Raw genomic sequence first — 18,291 nt, 5'->3', positions numbered from 1 at the left:
ATATTTAAATGATTCATCTAGTGAGGCAATTCATATTGTCATAATAATAATCACCATAGTATTGACAGCACATTATAGGCATGAACAGCATGCACGTCAGAAAGTGTGTACGCAAGAAATTTTGTTGGGCAAAGTGTATAGATTATAGAAGTAAGAGGTCTGATACTGAAAATGAAATGTTTTGAACGCTAAAGGCGTCTGATTGGTCAGGATGTCAGAGGGAGGTTACTGAATATAAAAATCAAAAGTATTAGGATATCACTTTCTTTTATTCGACCAACAAGCGACGACTTCAAAGAACAGGAAACGAGTCGGCAATTGCCCGTAAGCAATCCTGTGAGGATACAGAATTCCAAAAGTTGGCATTTATGAATTTGAGAGGGAGCAGACAATTTTTAAGTTCATTCTATTTAATTTGGCAAATAGGTCTGTGCAAAACTGCTAATAAACACATAAGTACATTTCCTTGATTGCATGGGTGAAAGTTGAGAAACTTAATTAAAAACTGGTTTTCAGCCCACGACAAAAAGACTAGCAGTACCTCCAATTGTTATCATGTAGTTCCTAGTTTATTACTCGCACATTTGCAACTCTTTTTATCAAAAACTTTAACCATCCAAAAACAATCGACAGCAAACAATCGAGTCTCAGCAGACAACAGGAGAAACATAGGTACAGCACTTTACCATAACTGATGACTATTTAGTTCAAAAACTAAAACATTCTTTTAGATTTACCTAGTATTAGTAAAAATGAGACAATTCAATCTGCAATACAGGAATTTTAAATACTTGAAAGTCTTATGCAATTCAGATTAACATTCGGCTTACTGTACTGTACTTACCTATACATATTTAAGCATATCTATTACTTTACCTAAGTTCTGATACAATTCAAAGGGGTTGTTGAAGGAAGTAATTTTGTTCGCAAGTTCAACCATTATAAACTGACGAATAAGTAACGATCCCTATGATTTAAAATTCTTGTAGAATCTCCACAGGTATAATGCATGATTTTATTGTCAGTCTTGTCACATGTTCTGAACCCTGCTAAAAACAGTCGAGCAAATCGCCCGACTGGCATCTCTTTTTCCCTCAGAAAACTCCAGGTTCCTAGTCCAGAAAGGTGGAGCTGGCGTGATAGGCATCTCACCGATTAAGTAAAAAATCTTGAAAACTTTTAGTATTTAAGCCAAAAACAATGAAAGCTCCTGCACATGAGTCTTAAGAATCGTTTGCGATAAAATAAATTGCAAGCTGGCCTAAAATTCAGTTGAGGTCAGCTCATAAATAGACGCCATGTATTTTTACAAGAGAAAATTTACAGGTATAAAATCATGATTTAGCTACAAAAAAATTGCATTTGATGAGGAAACCAATGCCCTACTGAAATTATCACATATTATAATTTTCAGAATGTTGAAATTTTCTTTCTTGCAGATAATTCTTTCAATTTATGTGCGGGGGAAGGACCTACTACCGTTTTCTGGCTCAGGTGTTGAAATTTGCCAAGATTATCGACCTTGTCACAAGATAGGTTGATGGAACCTGGACCCTCAGAAAAATCATTGTAAAAGAAGTGGCAACGTTCATCACTTAAAGAACATTCAAGTATCAATGCTCAAAATTTTGCTTCTACTTTTGGAAAAGTTATAAATAAGTAGTAATTGGCTGATGGAAGACTACCACAAACCTATAGAATGGAAGACTGCTACCACCAAGAATGTTGTGGAGGAACAGTGAACACAATCGTTTTTAATGCTATTAAATTTTTCAATGTGAAAAGGGCAAGGATCAAACCTGATTATGCTCCTCAACCAAAAACTGAATAACTTCCCAGTCAGTTCCGATGAGAATAGATACATTTCTCTTTCTCTCTGTCTCTCTCTACCCCCTCTCTTTCTTTGGTAGTCAATTCCATTTGGGAAAAAAGGCACTCATAAACTTCATCAAAAGAGGCTTATGCACCTGCTTCATTCTGCAAACTTTTCACCAAGTTTTGGTACTGCATAGCAGATCACGTTGGCAGGTTTCGACATGTTTAAACTGCCAGAAACAGAAATTGGATCTATGGGATTAAAAATAAAAGTTATTTCCACACTTTTATCACACCATCTCTTGAGCCCGTTACAAGTAAGCATTGAGATGCTTGCACCATGACCATATCTGTGATAGCATCTTGATGGCCAGCAGGTGGATAGTCTGGTCCTGCTCTAGGCGCCTCTTCAATATTGGTTCCTTTAGAAGTACTTGACGTTCTAGGTTTGATGGGTGTTTCTTGGACAACGTTTGTGCCATCGATAAACCTACATTTATATGATAAATTTGTTTGGCCAGGTACGTCACTTGCAGCTGGAATGGCTAAATATGAGTCACTTAGGTTATCCAAGCCCCAGTATCGGACTCGCTGGTCAGAGCCACCGGTGAGGAGGAACGGAGACTGAGTAAAATTAGGCGCGAGAAGCGTGCATACACTGTGTGGATTCATTTGAGAATTGGACAATGGCGGTGCCGTGCTAGCCCAGAGGACAGCCTGCCGAAAACCACTTTCTAAATTCCACATAGAAACTTCATTGTTACTTTGAACTGCAGATATAATCCACGAAGAGTGCAGCGGGTGTTTGATCATCCTTCTTACCCTTGCGTTTGCTGGGTGAGTTACTGTTGCGACTGGAAGCCGAAAGCGTAAGTCCCAACAAGTATGGTAACCGCTGCTTGTTCCAAGCGTGAGACAACACTGCTTGGAGTCCACACACATAGTTGTTATTACGCCTTGCTTCAGGTCGTTTTCTAACTTCCAAGCTACTCCTGGTGCTCGAAGATCCCAGCCAATAATACTCCCGTACATTGTCGCGTAGACTAATACTGACTGTGAACCAGAATCAAACTGAGCGATATCTACAGCACTTCCTTCCTCTTGCATGTCAAGCTGTCTGCTCTGTAGAATGCTCATTTTACTACTATGAGGATCTACTTTAATGACCACTACTGAACCTGAGAGGCTAGTCGTTGCTAACGAATGACCATGATGGCACAGACTTAAGCCTACTAATGGACCATAATGACTGTTGAACACTTGCCGAGATCTGTTAGCAATGTTGCGTCCTTCCATTTTTACAGCATCCCACAATCGAATCGATCCATCAGCTGAACAGCTGGCAAATAAAGGTGAATTTGGGAACGTTACCATGCGATTAACCGAAGCTTTGTGCTCATACAAGTGTGCCACTAATGTTCCTCGCAACCTATAACCAGGGGGTGGAGTGACTGTATTCCATGAATCGTTGACATGTCCGCTTTCTTGATTCCGACAAGAGACCAAATGAAGTTCTTGCCTGCGAGCAATCAAATGACGCAATTCTAATCGACAAGGAGCACAACGGTATTGGATATATGACCTTTCCGGAAGACTGTAATCAAAATCCAGACTTCTAGGAGGTAGTTGGCTTTCAGCAGAGCTCAGCTCAGATGGAGAAATACTACTTAATGTGCTATTTGGCTTCAAAGACATATCTGCAATGCCGAACATGTGCTGCCACTCCTCATTCATTGTGCTGCTATAATCATCTACGACCCTCTTGCGAGGAAATGATATCGAAGAGGAATCCGTTTTGGGATCAAGCCTGGAAAGAGAGATTGACCTAAGTTGTGGATGAGGAACGTTAATCAGATCAATAACGCCAGTGTTTTGATTTTTTTGTTCTACTGTGTGCCGGTGAATCTTATCAAGATGTTTATCCATGGACACAAGCATGTCTTCAACATCCTCTGTCATACCTTCTGCAGCTAAGTTTCGAAACAGATGTTTACAACTGGACAGGTTTCTGCTTTGATTTGTCGAGGAAGGCGATGGGATATGTCCAGAGCTTGCCAGTTGACGAGCTTTTTGTCTCTCACGGAGTGTTTCTAAAAACATATCAATTTGTGAACATTTAAGAATACTATTATAAATGGAGCGGGGAATGGGTGATTTCAGTGCATTTAAAACTAAGACCTCTCGATCAACTTGAATAATGCTATGCCTGAGGTAAGGATTCATTGCCGAGACAACCTTGCATTGCACATCAACCATGTTTAATGATCGACCTAAAGCACTAATAAAAGATACGACAGCTAGGCGAATCCAGAGGTTTGGGTGAACAAGGAAACATGCAGTATCTCCAATAAGTTCATACTGGTGCGTCTTGTATAATAAGTTCAGTTTGGTTAATGCAGTCATTGCATTTATTGCTTTTACAACAACAAACTCTTCTGCGTCTGTCAAACCCTGAAACAGATCAATAAAACAAATTACCTTCCTCTTTCTTCCAGAAATGAAAAAAGGGTTTTATTCAACGGAACATAGGGCCACATACCAAAAAAATACAAAATTGATAGTTCTGAAAATTTTGTAGGAAATAAATTTGTAGATGCATATCTGAAAGTTGGAACTTTACTCAGAGTAATTTAACACTAGACTAAGGAAAAGTAATAAAGACTCTATTACATTCCAGAGTACTGTTTTTCTTAAATGATACTCTTTGTTTTTTAAATCTTCTTCTTCTTTGGGCAAAAACTCTCTTCAGTAATCATACTTCATGATTCATTATATCAATCAGACTCGAGGCAATTTGAAGTGCATCTCTTGGAGCCAAAATACCTGATAGAGAAAGTAAGACGGATGTATGAAATTGAGGAAACTGGTTGAGTTTCGTTATTAATTTGAAGAGATTCTTTTTACAACCATTTTTATCATAATGAGCCACTGGACATGGTTTGAACTGAAGCACCAAATTGTGTGTTCCTCGTTCAAAATTTCATGCAGAAAGTGATCCACGAAACGGGAAGAACAAAAGCCAACTTCTGAATTAGAGGGAAAAATGTACACTTAACACTAGTCGAATAAAACACAGGTTATATACGTGACACCATGCGTATTTTTGTTGTTTAAAAATGTTAATTATAAATATTAATATCTTAAGAAGTTAATTTTTGAACACCTCATTGTGTGAGAAATTGTATATAAATAATTTTCTATCAGCTGCTAAGTTGTCATACCCTTACAAATGTGTTGAATACATTTATCCATTGTCAGTCAAGGTTTACTCCGCTGATGGATTCTGTTCTTTCTTTGCTGTACACTGAGGTACAGTAAATACCATTAATCCTTCTTTTCAGCTCCTCATGTAAATTCATAAATAATAGGAGAGAATAATACCTGCTGTAAAAGAGGACAGAGAATGGGTGAACTTTGAATGCCAATATATGATGCTACCCCAACGATGCAATCAAAAAACGAGCCTCTCAATTGCCGATCTCCTTTATCGTTTAGAAATGTGATCATGTGAGACAAAATGATATCGTTGGCCTTCTGTTTCCCAAAAAAGGCACACAGTTTTGTGATACCATTCTCGATGAGCGTTTGTTTCACTATATTTTGAGAATCAGTAAGAAGTGTTGCGACAGCCAATTGTATCATTTCATGCAGAGTTGCATATTCACTTTCGTAGTTATGACGAGTAGTTTCGTTGGGAAGGAGATTTGTATGACATCTTTCAAGATACCTGCAAAAAAAGGAGGATGGGTTAGTGAAAATATTAATAACACTAATAGGAGATTATACATAAAATCAACCTTATGGCTTGGCATTAATATACACTGTACTGCATTTCATACACAAATAGATAAAAAAAAAGGGGGAAAAGATTGACAAAATAACTCATGCCTATAAGCGCCTTTTTTTACCCTAAAATACAAAATGCTTGGGAAAAAGTTTCTACGTGGTAAATTTCACCCTTCATTATTATTATTATGAGAACCTGCTTCAATCGTCGGAGAGAATCAGTGAGCTTTTTGGAGAAAAAAAAGAGATTTTTAATGACCTTCCTTATAGAATTTAGTGGCTTTGAGTTCAACGTAATTTTCCAAAATTATTAGACAAGAAGTCAAAATTACTTCTGTAATAATTGAGGGGAATCCTCCGATTTCTATACTCTTGTTGACTCAAAATGAAAGTTGTAAGTGGATTGACATCAGACTAATTGCAAGCCTCAAGAGCAGAGGATCAAGGAAAACCTTGGCTGAAAGCAGCCTTGTTGCAGAGATATGTATGCAAACCTCAAGGTCAAGCCAGGCAGGCCTCAAGGGTGAAGAAACCCTTTCCTCCTCCAATAGCTCCATTGTTTCAATCAGAGAGAGAGGTTCTGTTTCACTGAAGGGAAACTTCGCAGATAAAGTTTTGGACACTTCCTTTTCTGCAAGTTTTTTTGTGAGCGAAGCTTTCGACCAAACTGAACCAAAGTCGACTCACTGTAAAGGGTTTCCCCCAAACCTTAAAGAGGCTGCACAAACAATGAGAGTTGTATGTGGCAAATTCTGCATTTTGCTCTCTTCTCATATCCTCTGGAGCTCTGCATCAGACGCAATAAGTGAACACTTGCTGACTCTAGTTTTTAAATGAAAAGAAATTAGAAACTATTTAAAAGAGGTGAGGGACACACGAATGCAATGGCTGCTCAGAGCACCTTAATCATCCTACAAATTATTATCAGGAAATGAATCCAACATTGAGTCTTCACATATAGGTGCTAGGATTCACTGCAGAGGAACTAGAGACAAAAAATTACCTTAACGCAGTCTCTGCAAATTGAGCTATAGTTTCAGCGTAGGCTGTCCTGACAATAACTGCTTCATCGCGGGCAACCTGGAAGGATTTTGGAAAATTTAATATTGAATAGACTGCAAAAAGGAACATTTCTAGCTTTTAAGTACCATTGCTTCAGTTTGGTAAAAAAAAAAGACAGAGTGCATTTGAGAGAAGTCTTGGCACGATTTTTCCAAAGTAAGAATGAGGAAACTACATAACACTGAGCAAAGGAACCTCAAAAGATTTGGGTTAAAACTTTTTTGTTACACAGTTTTACTCTAAAGGAAATGTGTATATTTTGGATACATTGAGAATTGTTTTTGTACATAGTGGATATGAAAAAAAATTCAAAATATCGGAAGAACATTCATCATCTTGCATGTATTTGAAATACTGTGATTGCTTCTTGGCACGACTGGTGCATGCTGAAAGCTAGGAGAATTAAAGGTCTTCACATCAATGAATAACAAAAAGTATGTAAAAAAAAGCCCATTCACTACGTAAAGGCAATTTTAAGAGAGAGTTAAAGTGGTGATTACTGCCATTAGTTTGGCTAGTCCCTGGATAGTAAGTATGTACTGCTTTCAATAGCCTGATGCCACGATGCTCACTGCAAGCAGAGGCTAAAAGGTATGCTGAAATTATAGCTTACATCAAGCAAAGTTACATCATAGTTCCTCTGAAACTCATGCAGTTTTCAAGTGATTCTATGATTTTCAGTGCGATCAATGAGAATTTGCCTTGCACACAAGGAAATAGAGAGGACGACAATAAGAAACTTAAACTTGTGCTAATACTCACAGATGATAGTCCAGGCAGGACATACTCAGGAAATATGTTGACATCGCTCAAAGGTGGAGATTCGACTAGGGCTAAGCTCTTATTAAGCGTGAGAATTGCAGACACTCTGACACGAGGACACGGGTCATTGACTAAGTGAAACTGAAAGGGTAAGGAAGGAAAACTTTAAAGGGAGACTACTAAAAAATTAGTTTGCTTTAAAAAAGCTTTTGACACATTATTTCTGAAAAATGATTTGGATGCAGCCTCACATTTAAATTAGATTCAAAGGAACAGTATCTGTCCTAATATGCCAGGGATGCAGGCTTGATCTTGCAGTCCCTGAATTGCATGACCAAGAAGCCTGGCAAGTGATTAGAGGAGATGTTAAAAAGCAATAGCTTTTTTTGTTTTTGTTTTTCTTTCACTTGAAAATTTTCGGCAAAAAATTCGAGAAAATCAAGGTATTTTAAATGGTATATTGACGGTGAAACTGCAGAAACACACATATTGGTTGCTGTGTCTCAAAACTTTCGCTCCTATTAATTCTTTGAAAATAGACAAAACCAAAGTCATGGCTTGAAATTTTCACAGAATGTTCTTCACACAGAGAAGAACAATCACCGAAGTTTTGAAAAAATGACGTTGGGCAGTTTTGTAGGAATCAATGAAGTATCATAGAAGTCTATAATGTGTAAAACTGTATTTCTATAGCTTCACCTTTGATACGGCTACGAGGGGAAAGGATCAAGACAATTTATCAGCTTCTTTAGACTTTCTGAACCCTTCAGACGCTTCATGGGTAGGCTTTTTTCTTTAAAGAAGAGAGACCAAGCTTGAAAAGACCTTTTTAATGCCAAATTTGGCTGGCTAAGCTGTATAGAACATGGTAATTGATTAAAAAATCGTTTGCTTTGTTTCTTGTAAGTTTTATATTATTTCTCATCTAAATGTAGTTTAAAATATTATTTGTTTATTTTATTTTTGGCTTGTAGCTCGATTTTGTAATAAATTACCTTGAAAAGACCTTTAAACTAGAGGGAGAGGAGTCTGGAAACTTCTAAAACCCTGTCAAAAACAATCACTAAAACTAAATGCTCACCACGTATGGAATTATTCTATCTAGTATGGTTTCTGCTGCGACATGATGTGAGAGTTCTAGTAGAACATCCAGTGCCTGCAGCTTTGATGTGGACAGATGTAAACCCCTGATAGGAATAAAAATGGAAGAACACAAAATAAAAACAAAGTGAAATACACACATAGACGGATCAGTGGCGATTTGTGAAAGTTAGCAACAATGTTTTCCCTCCATTTTAATGCATGTAAAATAATCTATTTAGGGTAGGATAGCTTTCTTCACCTCACATTGATACTTTTAATGAATGCAAATTGAGGAAAAACAGTGTTGCCAACTGGTACAGATTCAACCAGAATCAGCCTAACTTTATTTAAAGTTTGCTAATTTCCTCTCGAAGTTTCTTTTCTTAGGAGAGGACCGAACAATATAATGCCTTAAAACTTTCTACAATTGTACTCTAGCTTATGTAAACGATGTAAGTAGTCACAAAATCTCAAGTTAGAATGATGATAAATCTCTTGTTGAAAAACTGAAATATGCAAAGAAATTAGACTACGTCTGATTTAGTTCCGGTGATTCTGGTTAAACATGGGTTTACACAATTTCATCAAAAAGCTATTCAAAGTACATCACCGCTGCTTAGAAGAAAATAAAATGTGGCATTTCTTACAATTTTTCTGTTATTAATGACAACTAATCAGGTAAATAGCTATTAGAAATAAGTGTCTGACTGCCGACAGGATAAGAGACCCTAATGGACGCAAGCAAATTTTCAGGAAAGCAATTTTTAGTAAGATAGGTTGAAGAAACATAATTTAAGTTTCATAAAAAATACTCTGAAGTAATCCAAGAGATAAACTGTCATCAATTCAGATGACTTTAGTGTCAATTTTAGTTGAAAATATAATTAGGGTCCAGATATTTTGAGCCTTTAACTTGGTATATTGAAACTTGAGATCGCTTTTCCTTAAAATAATGCTTTTTGAGAAATTAACTTCGACCCATCATACCTCCATTTTGTCACGGATTTTTAGGCTTTTTCTGTACAAAAATTTTCACAAAATACTCCTATATGCAAAAAGGTTGATAATTCAACTTTTCACTTTTCGACACAGAGGTCCATTTTGCTCCAGAAAAGTCATAAAAAAGATTCAAGAATTTCACCTAGGTGGATTTGAGTAATTTTGCAGTTTGTCTTTGTTATTCTGAGTCGCTGTTGTGGTCGCGGACAGGCTTTGACTCTCTCTAGTGCGACTGTACCTGCTGTGAGATAACAAACAGTTCGATTTTAGAGTAGAAGCCTCAGGCTTATGGGTGCATACACTGACCGTAAGCCTTGAGATTTCTTGCACCCTTGAAGTTGTCTGCTAACCCAACGCATAATCCCTGACTGGACCTATTTGCAGTAAGAAAAATAGTGTCAATAATCCTTACCGAATGCAAGATGTGACTAGTGAAGTGATGAGAACTAAAGAATCTGGGCCTGTGCCTTTCATATCTGCTGGCGATGAGTTCACATTTTCTCCTTCCGCAACTTTCAACAAGTTAACTATGTTTTTCACATCCTTTTTCAGTCTGAAAAAAAAATTATGGTCAATACCGTGCCAAAATACTGAAAAAGTTGAGGTTAGTTGCTGTAGACTTTCCGTAAAATGTAATGAATCGTAGAATGAGCTCAGTTTAACAAGGGAAAGTAGCTTTCAGCCCCCCCATACATATTTCTATGGCTCTTTTAGACTAATATCATTGCTTGTCATAAGATCTTTGTTACAGACAGCACATCTCTGTTATTTTTTTCATTGCATTACGTGGAATATTAAACTTATACAGTTGGAGAGTCAAGCTCATTTCTTTGCAACAGGGACATTTTCCTCCATTAATGAGCACAATTGAACAGAGGATTGAATGCTGTAAACCTCCTTCCCTCCCCCCCCCCCCCCAAAGAAAAAATTAAGCATGAAACAAAAGTTAACTTTTGACACATCACTGTACAAACTATAATCACCATATTTTCATCAGCACTACATTCTTACCTTTCAATTTTCTCGTCAGGTGAGAGGATGGGAGACGTTGAGGAGAAAATGAGCATATATGATTGGAGAAAAGAATAAAAGTATTCAGGAAAAAGTCGACCTCTTTCTTGGTCTAGGTAATGCTCGGCAGAACATCGTTGAGATGGATCCATGTGCAACATTGCACGCACTAACTCCTAAAACATTTGCAAACCAGTTTAGGTCATCATTATTGACAAAAATCAGGAAATTTGATTGAAAGGGATAGCAGAAGTTTTTTTCTTTTCCTCCCTGTGTTTTGTTGCTTCAAAATTCATTAATTTTCATTTAATACTGACGTCCCATATTATTCCTTTGAATGAGAAATAATGAGCTACAAGGAATTGGTATGTTTTAAAAAATATATCCCTATCACGTTTTTATCGGAGACTTTTGTGTCAAATGAGACTTTATGGGTGGTCCTTTTCAGAATATCCACACTCACAATTTATCTGCTGCAGAGATAAAAGTTCTCAGTTAGGACTGCTCTTCACTTAGATTCCAATTAATGTACAAAATTTAAAGTATCTAGGAACTTACTTTGGCAGCAGGATCCTCTAACTTATTAATTATCGGATCTAATGATAGGTCACCCGCTCTATATGAAAGTAACTGTGAAAGATCGAATGTTGGTTGAGCACCATCAGAAAATAATTCAGCTAAAGCACACCTGTGAATAAAAAATTTCAGAATCAAAATTTTGCACACTTTTAAATGCTTTGCAACTGATGCAACATAGAAGAGAGAGAGGCAGTGGATGAAAAATGATGATTCAGCTCTTAAAGGAGAGGCTAGGGTCAGCTTAAAGTATTTATATTGCAGCAACAAACAGATTTAATTACACCAACTAAATGACTGTAACAAATGGAGGAATTAGCCTTTTTTCCCATGTAAGAAAGAAGGAAAAAAAAGAAAAAGAAAAGGAGAGTATGTACTCACAATCCAATAAAAATTCGATTAGAAAGCACCATTCAGAAATAGGACAAAGAAATCATGGATAATTTTATCTCATTTATGCTCTCATCTGAAATCTGAATACCTAGATTCATTATACTGATAAATAAAAGCAACACATCTATGAGTTGATGCTGCTTTAATTTTGTGCTTCTTTAGTAATAAGAGAAATAACTTCATAGAGTATTTTGAAACTAAGTTCAACAGGAGTGACTGGATACCAATGAAAGGAGTCACATGTAGACACAGAGAATTTGAAAAATTCATTGGAGGAATATTGCTGTCATGGCTAAAGACCGAAGCAGCAGATTGATTTATGCAGTGAAAAGCCCCCAAGTCTTGATTTGTAAGGGGAGATTCCATTATTTTCTAATGATACGTCTTTCTTGCTAAATAGACTCACCCTTTCATGGAATCAATTTAAAGTGAACAATAGGATACTCAATGAATGATAGTAATTTTTTCATGCTTAATGTTAGAAGCACTTCTTTTGAAATCCATGCTTAATTCAGCTAGATCAATCGCATCATTAAAATGACTCTCTTTATCACAGCTACCGACACAGACAAAACTCTTTATGAATTGTTATCAAATTGTTTGTCTTATTCTAAGAACATTAATCTTTAACAGGGGATTATTCTTATTCTTCTTAAATTTTTAGAATAGTCTTCGTTTCAAATCAGGTTTTTTTTCAGGCGATTCCCGGGCAGGCGACCAGAATTTGATGCTTTCAAACAATGGTTGCCTGGGACTGGATGTAGGGACAGAGGGGGATGGGACTAAAGCGCAAGGATTAGCCCTTGTGGGTTATTTGAAGTAGGAAAAAAAAAGAAAGAAAGAAAATTGTAATTCTGTCAGTCAAAAGTAGTTTGCATGAGGGATGAAAGTAGATTTTGGCAAAAGAACCCTTGAAAGTTAAGATTCCCCTTATTGGCTCATTTTCCCTCAGAGAAACAGAGCTCAGTAAACATTTGAAAAAAAAAAAAATTCTGACTTACCCAGTTGAGAATATGTCCATTGCAGGAGTTAAGTCACTTGAGCTGACATTTTCTTCAGTAAAAAGTAACTGACCTCCAGTCTCTGCACCACCCATACTACGTAAAAACCTATGATAAAAGAAAGGAAGGAATAATATTTAAAAAATTTCCCTTTCACAGAAAAATAATCTTTTCGCTGGTTAAGGTGAATCCAGGGTTCGATTAGGGATAATTCAAGATTAGAGATAGCGCCACCAGTCACCACTGAAAATTTCACTTTTCTTCGAAGTTTACTGAAATAATATTCCTCAAATTACAAAAAGCAGATCCACAAGATATAGATTATTTTTTGCTTGATTTTTTAAGCCAAAAATAATGTCAATTAGTATTACAAGCGCAGAGAAAGTACGGCTGAAACTTTCAGCTCAGCGGCGGCGGCCGAGCGCACAACGGAATCCTTCATTTTCTGTCTCTCTCTTTCCCATTGCCGCGATGAGAATTACTTTCCGCCGTAGTTAAGAGTTTATTTTTGGGAATTTTGAGAAGATTTTTTTACTGAGTGTTCCTCAAGTACGTTGCTATATCCCCTGGATCTCCAATCTTGAATAAGTATTACGGTTTTTATTATTTTGGCAAATATATACAGTTATTCTGAGCAGCGCAGCATGGTGGCCAAATCGCAAAGTTTCAAGCCTGGATTCATCTTAAAAAGATAACAGAATCATCGAAAGAGTAACTTGGTGAAAAAATAAAATTTGAAAATATTTATCATATTTTGGTGTTTTTCCCCCAAAATCATTGAAAGTTATGTCTTGTCAGATTCTTTATTATTTAATATTTATCACAAATCATTACTAATATTTTACAGCGAGTACATAAGTAAAAGAAGACTTGCCTTTAGCAAAAATAAACAATACCTTTCAGGCGCAATATAACATGTTCTTCTCCTAGATGTGTCAAAAAAATAGGAGAAGTCAGCAGGATTATCATCTGGCAAGAATGTTGGTTTGTACGATGCAAAATCTGACAAAAGAACCCAGTGCCACGAAGTAACTAGAATATTTTCAAGCTTGATATCTCCATGACATACCTAGTCCAAACAAAAATGAAAACATTCATCATTTACTAATGAGCAAAAATAGATACATGTTACTTTGAAAATGAGCTCTTATCAACTTTTTACGAATTGTTCAAAAGTGTGACATTGTAAAGAAAACACACAAAATGCATATATATTTAGACATTGAACTTGAGGTTTAAGTTGTATACTTATTCATTCATGAGAACAGAGAATCTCTGATTGAGATTTGCAGGTTTGAAATAACTGCATTAGAACGAAAACTTTACATAAATTGAAGAAATAATAGTTTGAACACTGGACAAGGTAAAAGCTGACATTGGAATCTTGGTTTATAGATTTACATCTTCATTTTGATATGGAACTAATATACTAAGCATTTAACTTTCGCAATAGTTTTACATTGGAAAAGTCTTTAGAACAGCGGCTTTTAACCTTTTATTAGCCGCAGACTACTTTTAGGCCAAAAGAAGAGTCTGCTAACCACCAACAAAGACAAATGAATTTTTTTTTAATGGTTTTTTTTTTTAAAATTTGACTTTTACTATTAAAGGAAGATTTCCTCTTAACCGTTACTTTCATTACAGAAGCACTACCGGATTCGCGGACTACCGGTTAAGAACTGCTGCTTAAAAATTTCTACTAAATTTTTCAACCCAATCTCTCTTGATATTTTTATACTGAAGAGCTATTGACATTGGCCGACAATAATTTTTTCAATTTTAAACTAATCTTTTATATGATGAATGCAAAATGTAATAAGAATGTTTTAATTGCCATGACTCCACATGAAAGGTATCTAGTTACTATTTTTTTTTTCTTTCTTTTTTTTTCTCTTTTTTTTGACAATCCTTCATTGAAGAGATGAAGTTCCATTCTGGAAGGAAGAAATAATAAGTTACACATCATGATGACTCTAATGACCAGTAAATTTATGGCTGACTGATTGAAAAATACTTACCCCTACTTTGTGGCACTGATGAAGGGCATAAAGTATTTGAAAGGCAATCCATTTTTTCTCTATTGGAACCAAGAATGGACGAGTGCTGATGCGATCGTATAAACTATACTTGACATATTCCCTCATTAAATATCCAGCTTTCTCAGTTAACTGAAAATGAAGTTTGTCATCAAAATTGATAGAGAAATATATACATGCAATGAGCTACTTTTTGTCATTAATACACATGCCACTTTTAATTCAGGAAGGCAAACAAAACGATTTTCCCTTTAAAATCTCCCAACATGCAGAGTGAGTGCTTATTACTACAGGCAGCCATTACAAGTACATCATTTCCAGACGTTATGTAATTTAATTTCTAGATATAGCTGACAGGAAAAATCCCATCGACTTTTAGGGGCTGATTTGGTATTGAGTCTGAGAAGTCATGGGATCATTACCTAATAATCAAATAATTTCTGTTAAATGAAGGACCACTCGAGAGATGGACGCACGTCCACCGTTACTGCCAGGATTGTACAAATTCGTTGTTTATTTACTTCCATAAAAATTCACTTAACTCTGCACAAACTATTCAGGAAAATCAACTCATGAAATCAGAATAATCTAGAGGGTGAATGTATGACAATAAAAGCCTTTGATTGACAAAAAATCAAATAAAATATGCGCAATCTCAGCAGTGTTAAATGCATGCATGCTCTTTTTCCAAATGATCCTTTAAGTATCAGTCCAAATTTGGAAAACAGCAATTGCATCACCACGAGAGTAAAGATGACTCGTACTTAGAGTCTTAAAAAAGGGGGGAATTTACAGCAGACACAATTCTTTTCACAAAATATCAAAATGTGGTGATTTTCAGAAAAAATCAAACCATTTGTCTAAAATTGCTGTTTACTCAAAAATCAGCACCCTTACTCATGTTAGGACTTTCAAGTACATTTCTAAGACAGGAGTCTTCAGTTACTTAGATGGGTACGAGATACTAACTTCGGGCATAAACAATTCAAGCAAAGAAAGACAGATCCGTTGAAAAATCACCTAGATTAGCTGATACCTATAATCACCTTATTTTATTGCTCTTCCCTCCAGGATCTATGAGGATTTTTGTTTTCATATTGAATATTCCAATTAGAAGGACCGTCATGTGGGTTGGTTCATAAAAGAAATTACAGTTAAGAAAAGAGGGAAGCAATAAATACGCACCATGGTTCTTTGGAATGCTAGGCAATTCACAGCGGAGGCCAATTTTATTCTCACTTCCTCGATGCGATTGCGATATGAAGCTAAAGGTAGGGACGGATCATGGATAGCAAAAACTTTCACAACTATGAGACCTTCCTGAGACTTTGCACGAGCCACTTTGAAGAACCGCGTGCTGCCGAGGCTAAGGAGAAAAAGAACAGACTGTTTAGAGCTTACTTCAATCACTTTTTCTTATGAATTATCATGAATAGTGAGCAAATGGAAGGTGGGGCCAGGGAGCTAATTCAAGCTACGGAGAGTGGGAGCAGCGAAGTTTGCAATTATGTGACAGTAGGCATACTTACTTTAATTTCTCTGAATTTTGCACTTCTTCCGGGGATCGATTCTTTGGACTCATAAGCAGTGACTATCACTCTTTGTTGGGGCAAAAAGTCAAAAACTGCCAAGGTTTGGTATTGATATCTGATAATTTGCATACAAATTCCAGCAAACCAACATAGGGTCACCAGCCAAAATATTTTTGGTGTGAATAAAAACCACAAACTTATAGTTCCGAGGGACACCTAGTACTTCGAATGATTTTTATGCATTTGCAAGGGTGCAAAGAGTTCTCCGTCTTCACATTCTTGGAGGCAGCCTTTGCATTTTTTGAGGTTGCCCGCACATTGCTGTCCACATAAGACTTGCCCGCATAACTGTTCCCTCTGCACAGCCGGATTTATAGGGGGGGGCATGGTGCCATGGTTGGATTTTTTTTTTTTTTTTTAACAGAATAAAAGGAGTTCATGTTTTATGTTCGCCTTTTACGCGTCACAAATCCTTGTTCCTTGAAGAGTCATTTTCTCCTCCTTAAATATTTGTTTGCAACACTTTCCTGTACAGATGCGCATCCTTCTCACTATCGCAGAATCAGATTGCGCTTTTGCCATGTTGGCGAAACTTATGTTTCGTGCACATCAGCATCGCATGAATCAATAAGATATTCAATTGATCAAGATTAAGATATTATATTATTGATCTGTTATAAAATCTCCAGCCGGAAAGAAAAGAATCCCCAGATTTGCTCAAATATTCCCAAAAAATCCCGAGATATTGCAAAACACTGCCATTTTCAACGTAGAATTATGACATCATTCGAAAAGCTGATTTGCAATATTTGAATCTGATTGGCTTCTTTGAATTTTTCCGCCCTATGAAGCGTTGAACAGACCAATAAAATGAAAGAATTTTAGCTGAGGAGGTTTTGTTATATTTTATTATATTTTTTTTTTCCCCTATTCCATTGAGCTGTCAAGTATATCGAGTGACACAATCATTACATGTTCTGGCCTATTATCGAGGAAAAATAGTGTTGCTAATAAGGCCTACAATATATAGATGAAAAATACTTTTTATTGAGTGGAAGGTAAAATTGAGGGTAAAAAAGTCGATTTTCACTTACTTTTATTTCATCAAAAATATCCCTAGATTGCCTGAAAAATCCCTGGGTATCGGATCATAGTCCATCACCATATATTTGGGGGGGGGGGGAGGGCGGCACAAACCTAAATCTGGGTCTGCCTCTGCATAAAGGAATGCACTTCACTATTTTTTTCACATAACAGGGTGCGCTTTACTATTTTCTTTGCATAGGAGAGCACGTTACATGGTTTCCTAGGCGAAAAGCTTTGCGCTTAGCTGGTTTACACCTTCTGCCTTCACATATTTATAACCCTTTACAGGAGCCTTCACATTTGCACCGCAATTGGCCGATCGAGCACTTTCTGCACCCATGTGCATTTGCAGAACCATGTATGTAAGACTTAGCGTCAGATTTGCAATCCTCTTCAGCATGTAGCAACATGACAGCTCATGAGTTACATTACCACATTATACTTGGAGATATAGACACTACAAAAGATGAAATAAACTTACTTAATATCGAACTGAAGAGATGCTAAATCTGTGAAGTAATGCTCGACGGGGAATATTTGGGACGGAGCTATTCCGACCAGTTGATTACCCATGATGGAACGCAAGCAAAAAAGCCAATAAGACTATTTTGTAGAAATAAAACTGACAGTGAATTTTGGACTAAAGAACTGAGGATTAAATTTGTCGTCAACTGAATGGAAATTGACTGTCATAGCTCCGTCGTAAAATGAAAATATGATCGGAGTCGGTTTTATATGAATGAGCATCTACATAAATAATCCAAATTTGATCCCTGAAAAGATTCTGTTGTTATCTTTTACATTCTCCATCACTTAACGCGGTAATATCACAGAACATTGCTCCAAGGAGAGATAAACGCTAAAATTTAGAGGAGCTACATAAAAATACACAACACAAATTTTAGTGTTACATCACAAAAAAACAACACGAAGATTTATTTGCTTTTTTTTATCAGCAATCAGTATCGGGGGGTAGTATCCTATGACGTCATCAAATGACACGCAAAATGGCCGCTACATCTTAACACCTCTCTCCTTGTTGTTGCTTCTTCTAAAATTCTCCTGTCTATATCTAGCTCTCAAAAAAAAAAAAAAAAAAAAAAAAAAACCTGAGCATCTGACATCTGACTCGTCTTCTCTTCCTGTCAA

The 18,291-nt window shown here is 36.5% G+C and overlaps 1 protein-coding gene across 1 annotated transcript; it reads right to left on the bottom strand.

Moving 5' to 3' along the window:
- Positions 1-250: 250 nt before the first annotated feature.
- Positions 251-18,110, bottom strand: Vps15 (vacuolar protein sorting 15). Its single transcript, XM_019060777.2, has 13 exons — positions 17,624-18,110; positions 15,710-15,890; positions 14,507-14,656; positions 13,385-13,557; positions 12,489-12,596; positions 11,077-11,206; positions 10,519-10,694; positions 9,920-10,060; positions 8,507-8,612; positions 7,426-7,566; positions 6,605-6,681; positions 5,197-5,542; positions 251-4,266 (listed from the first exon to the last, which is right to left on the bottom strand). Exons 1-13 carry the CDS (start codon positions 17,713-17,715, stop codon positions 2,089-2,091), a joined length of 3,999 nt encoding a protein of 1,332 aa, XP_018916322.2. The 5' UTR covers positions 17,716-18,110; the 3' UTR covers positions 251-2,088.
- Positions 18,111-18,291: the final 181 nt, after the last annotated feature.

The sequence above is a fragment of the Bemisia tabaci genome, chromosome 2, assembly GCF_918797505.1.
Source record: "Bemisia tabaci chromosome 2, PGI_BMITA_v3".
NCBI lineage: Eukaryota > Metazoa > Arthropoda > Insecta > Hemiptera > Aleyrodidae > Bemisia > Bemisia tabaci.
This window is presented reverse-complemented; position numbering and strand designations above follow the sequence as displayed.

Coding starts and splice junctions, on each gene's coding strand:
- Vps15 (XM_019060777.2), bottom strand. CDS start 17,715: ATGGGTAATCAACTGGTCGGAATAGCTCCGTCCCAAATATTCCCCGTC. Junction 12,597..13,384: donor TGTTATATTGCGCCTGAAAG/GTATTGTTTATT, acceptor CTTTTATCATAG/GTTTTTACGTAGTATGGGTG. Junction 10,061..10,518: donor CCTGACGAGAAAATTGAAAG/GTAAGAATGTAG, acceptor TTTTTTTTTCAG/ACTGAAAAAGGATGTGAAAA.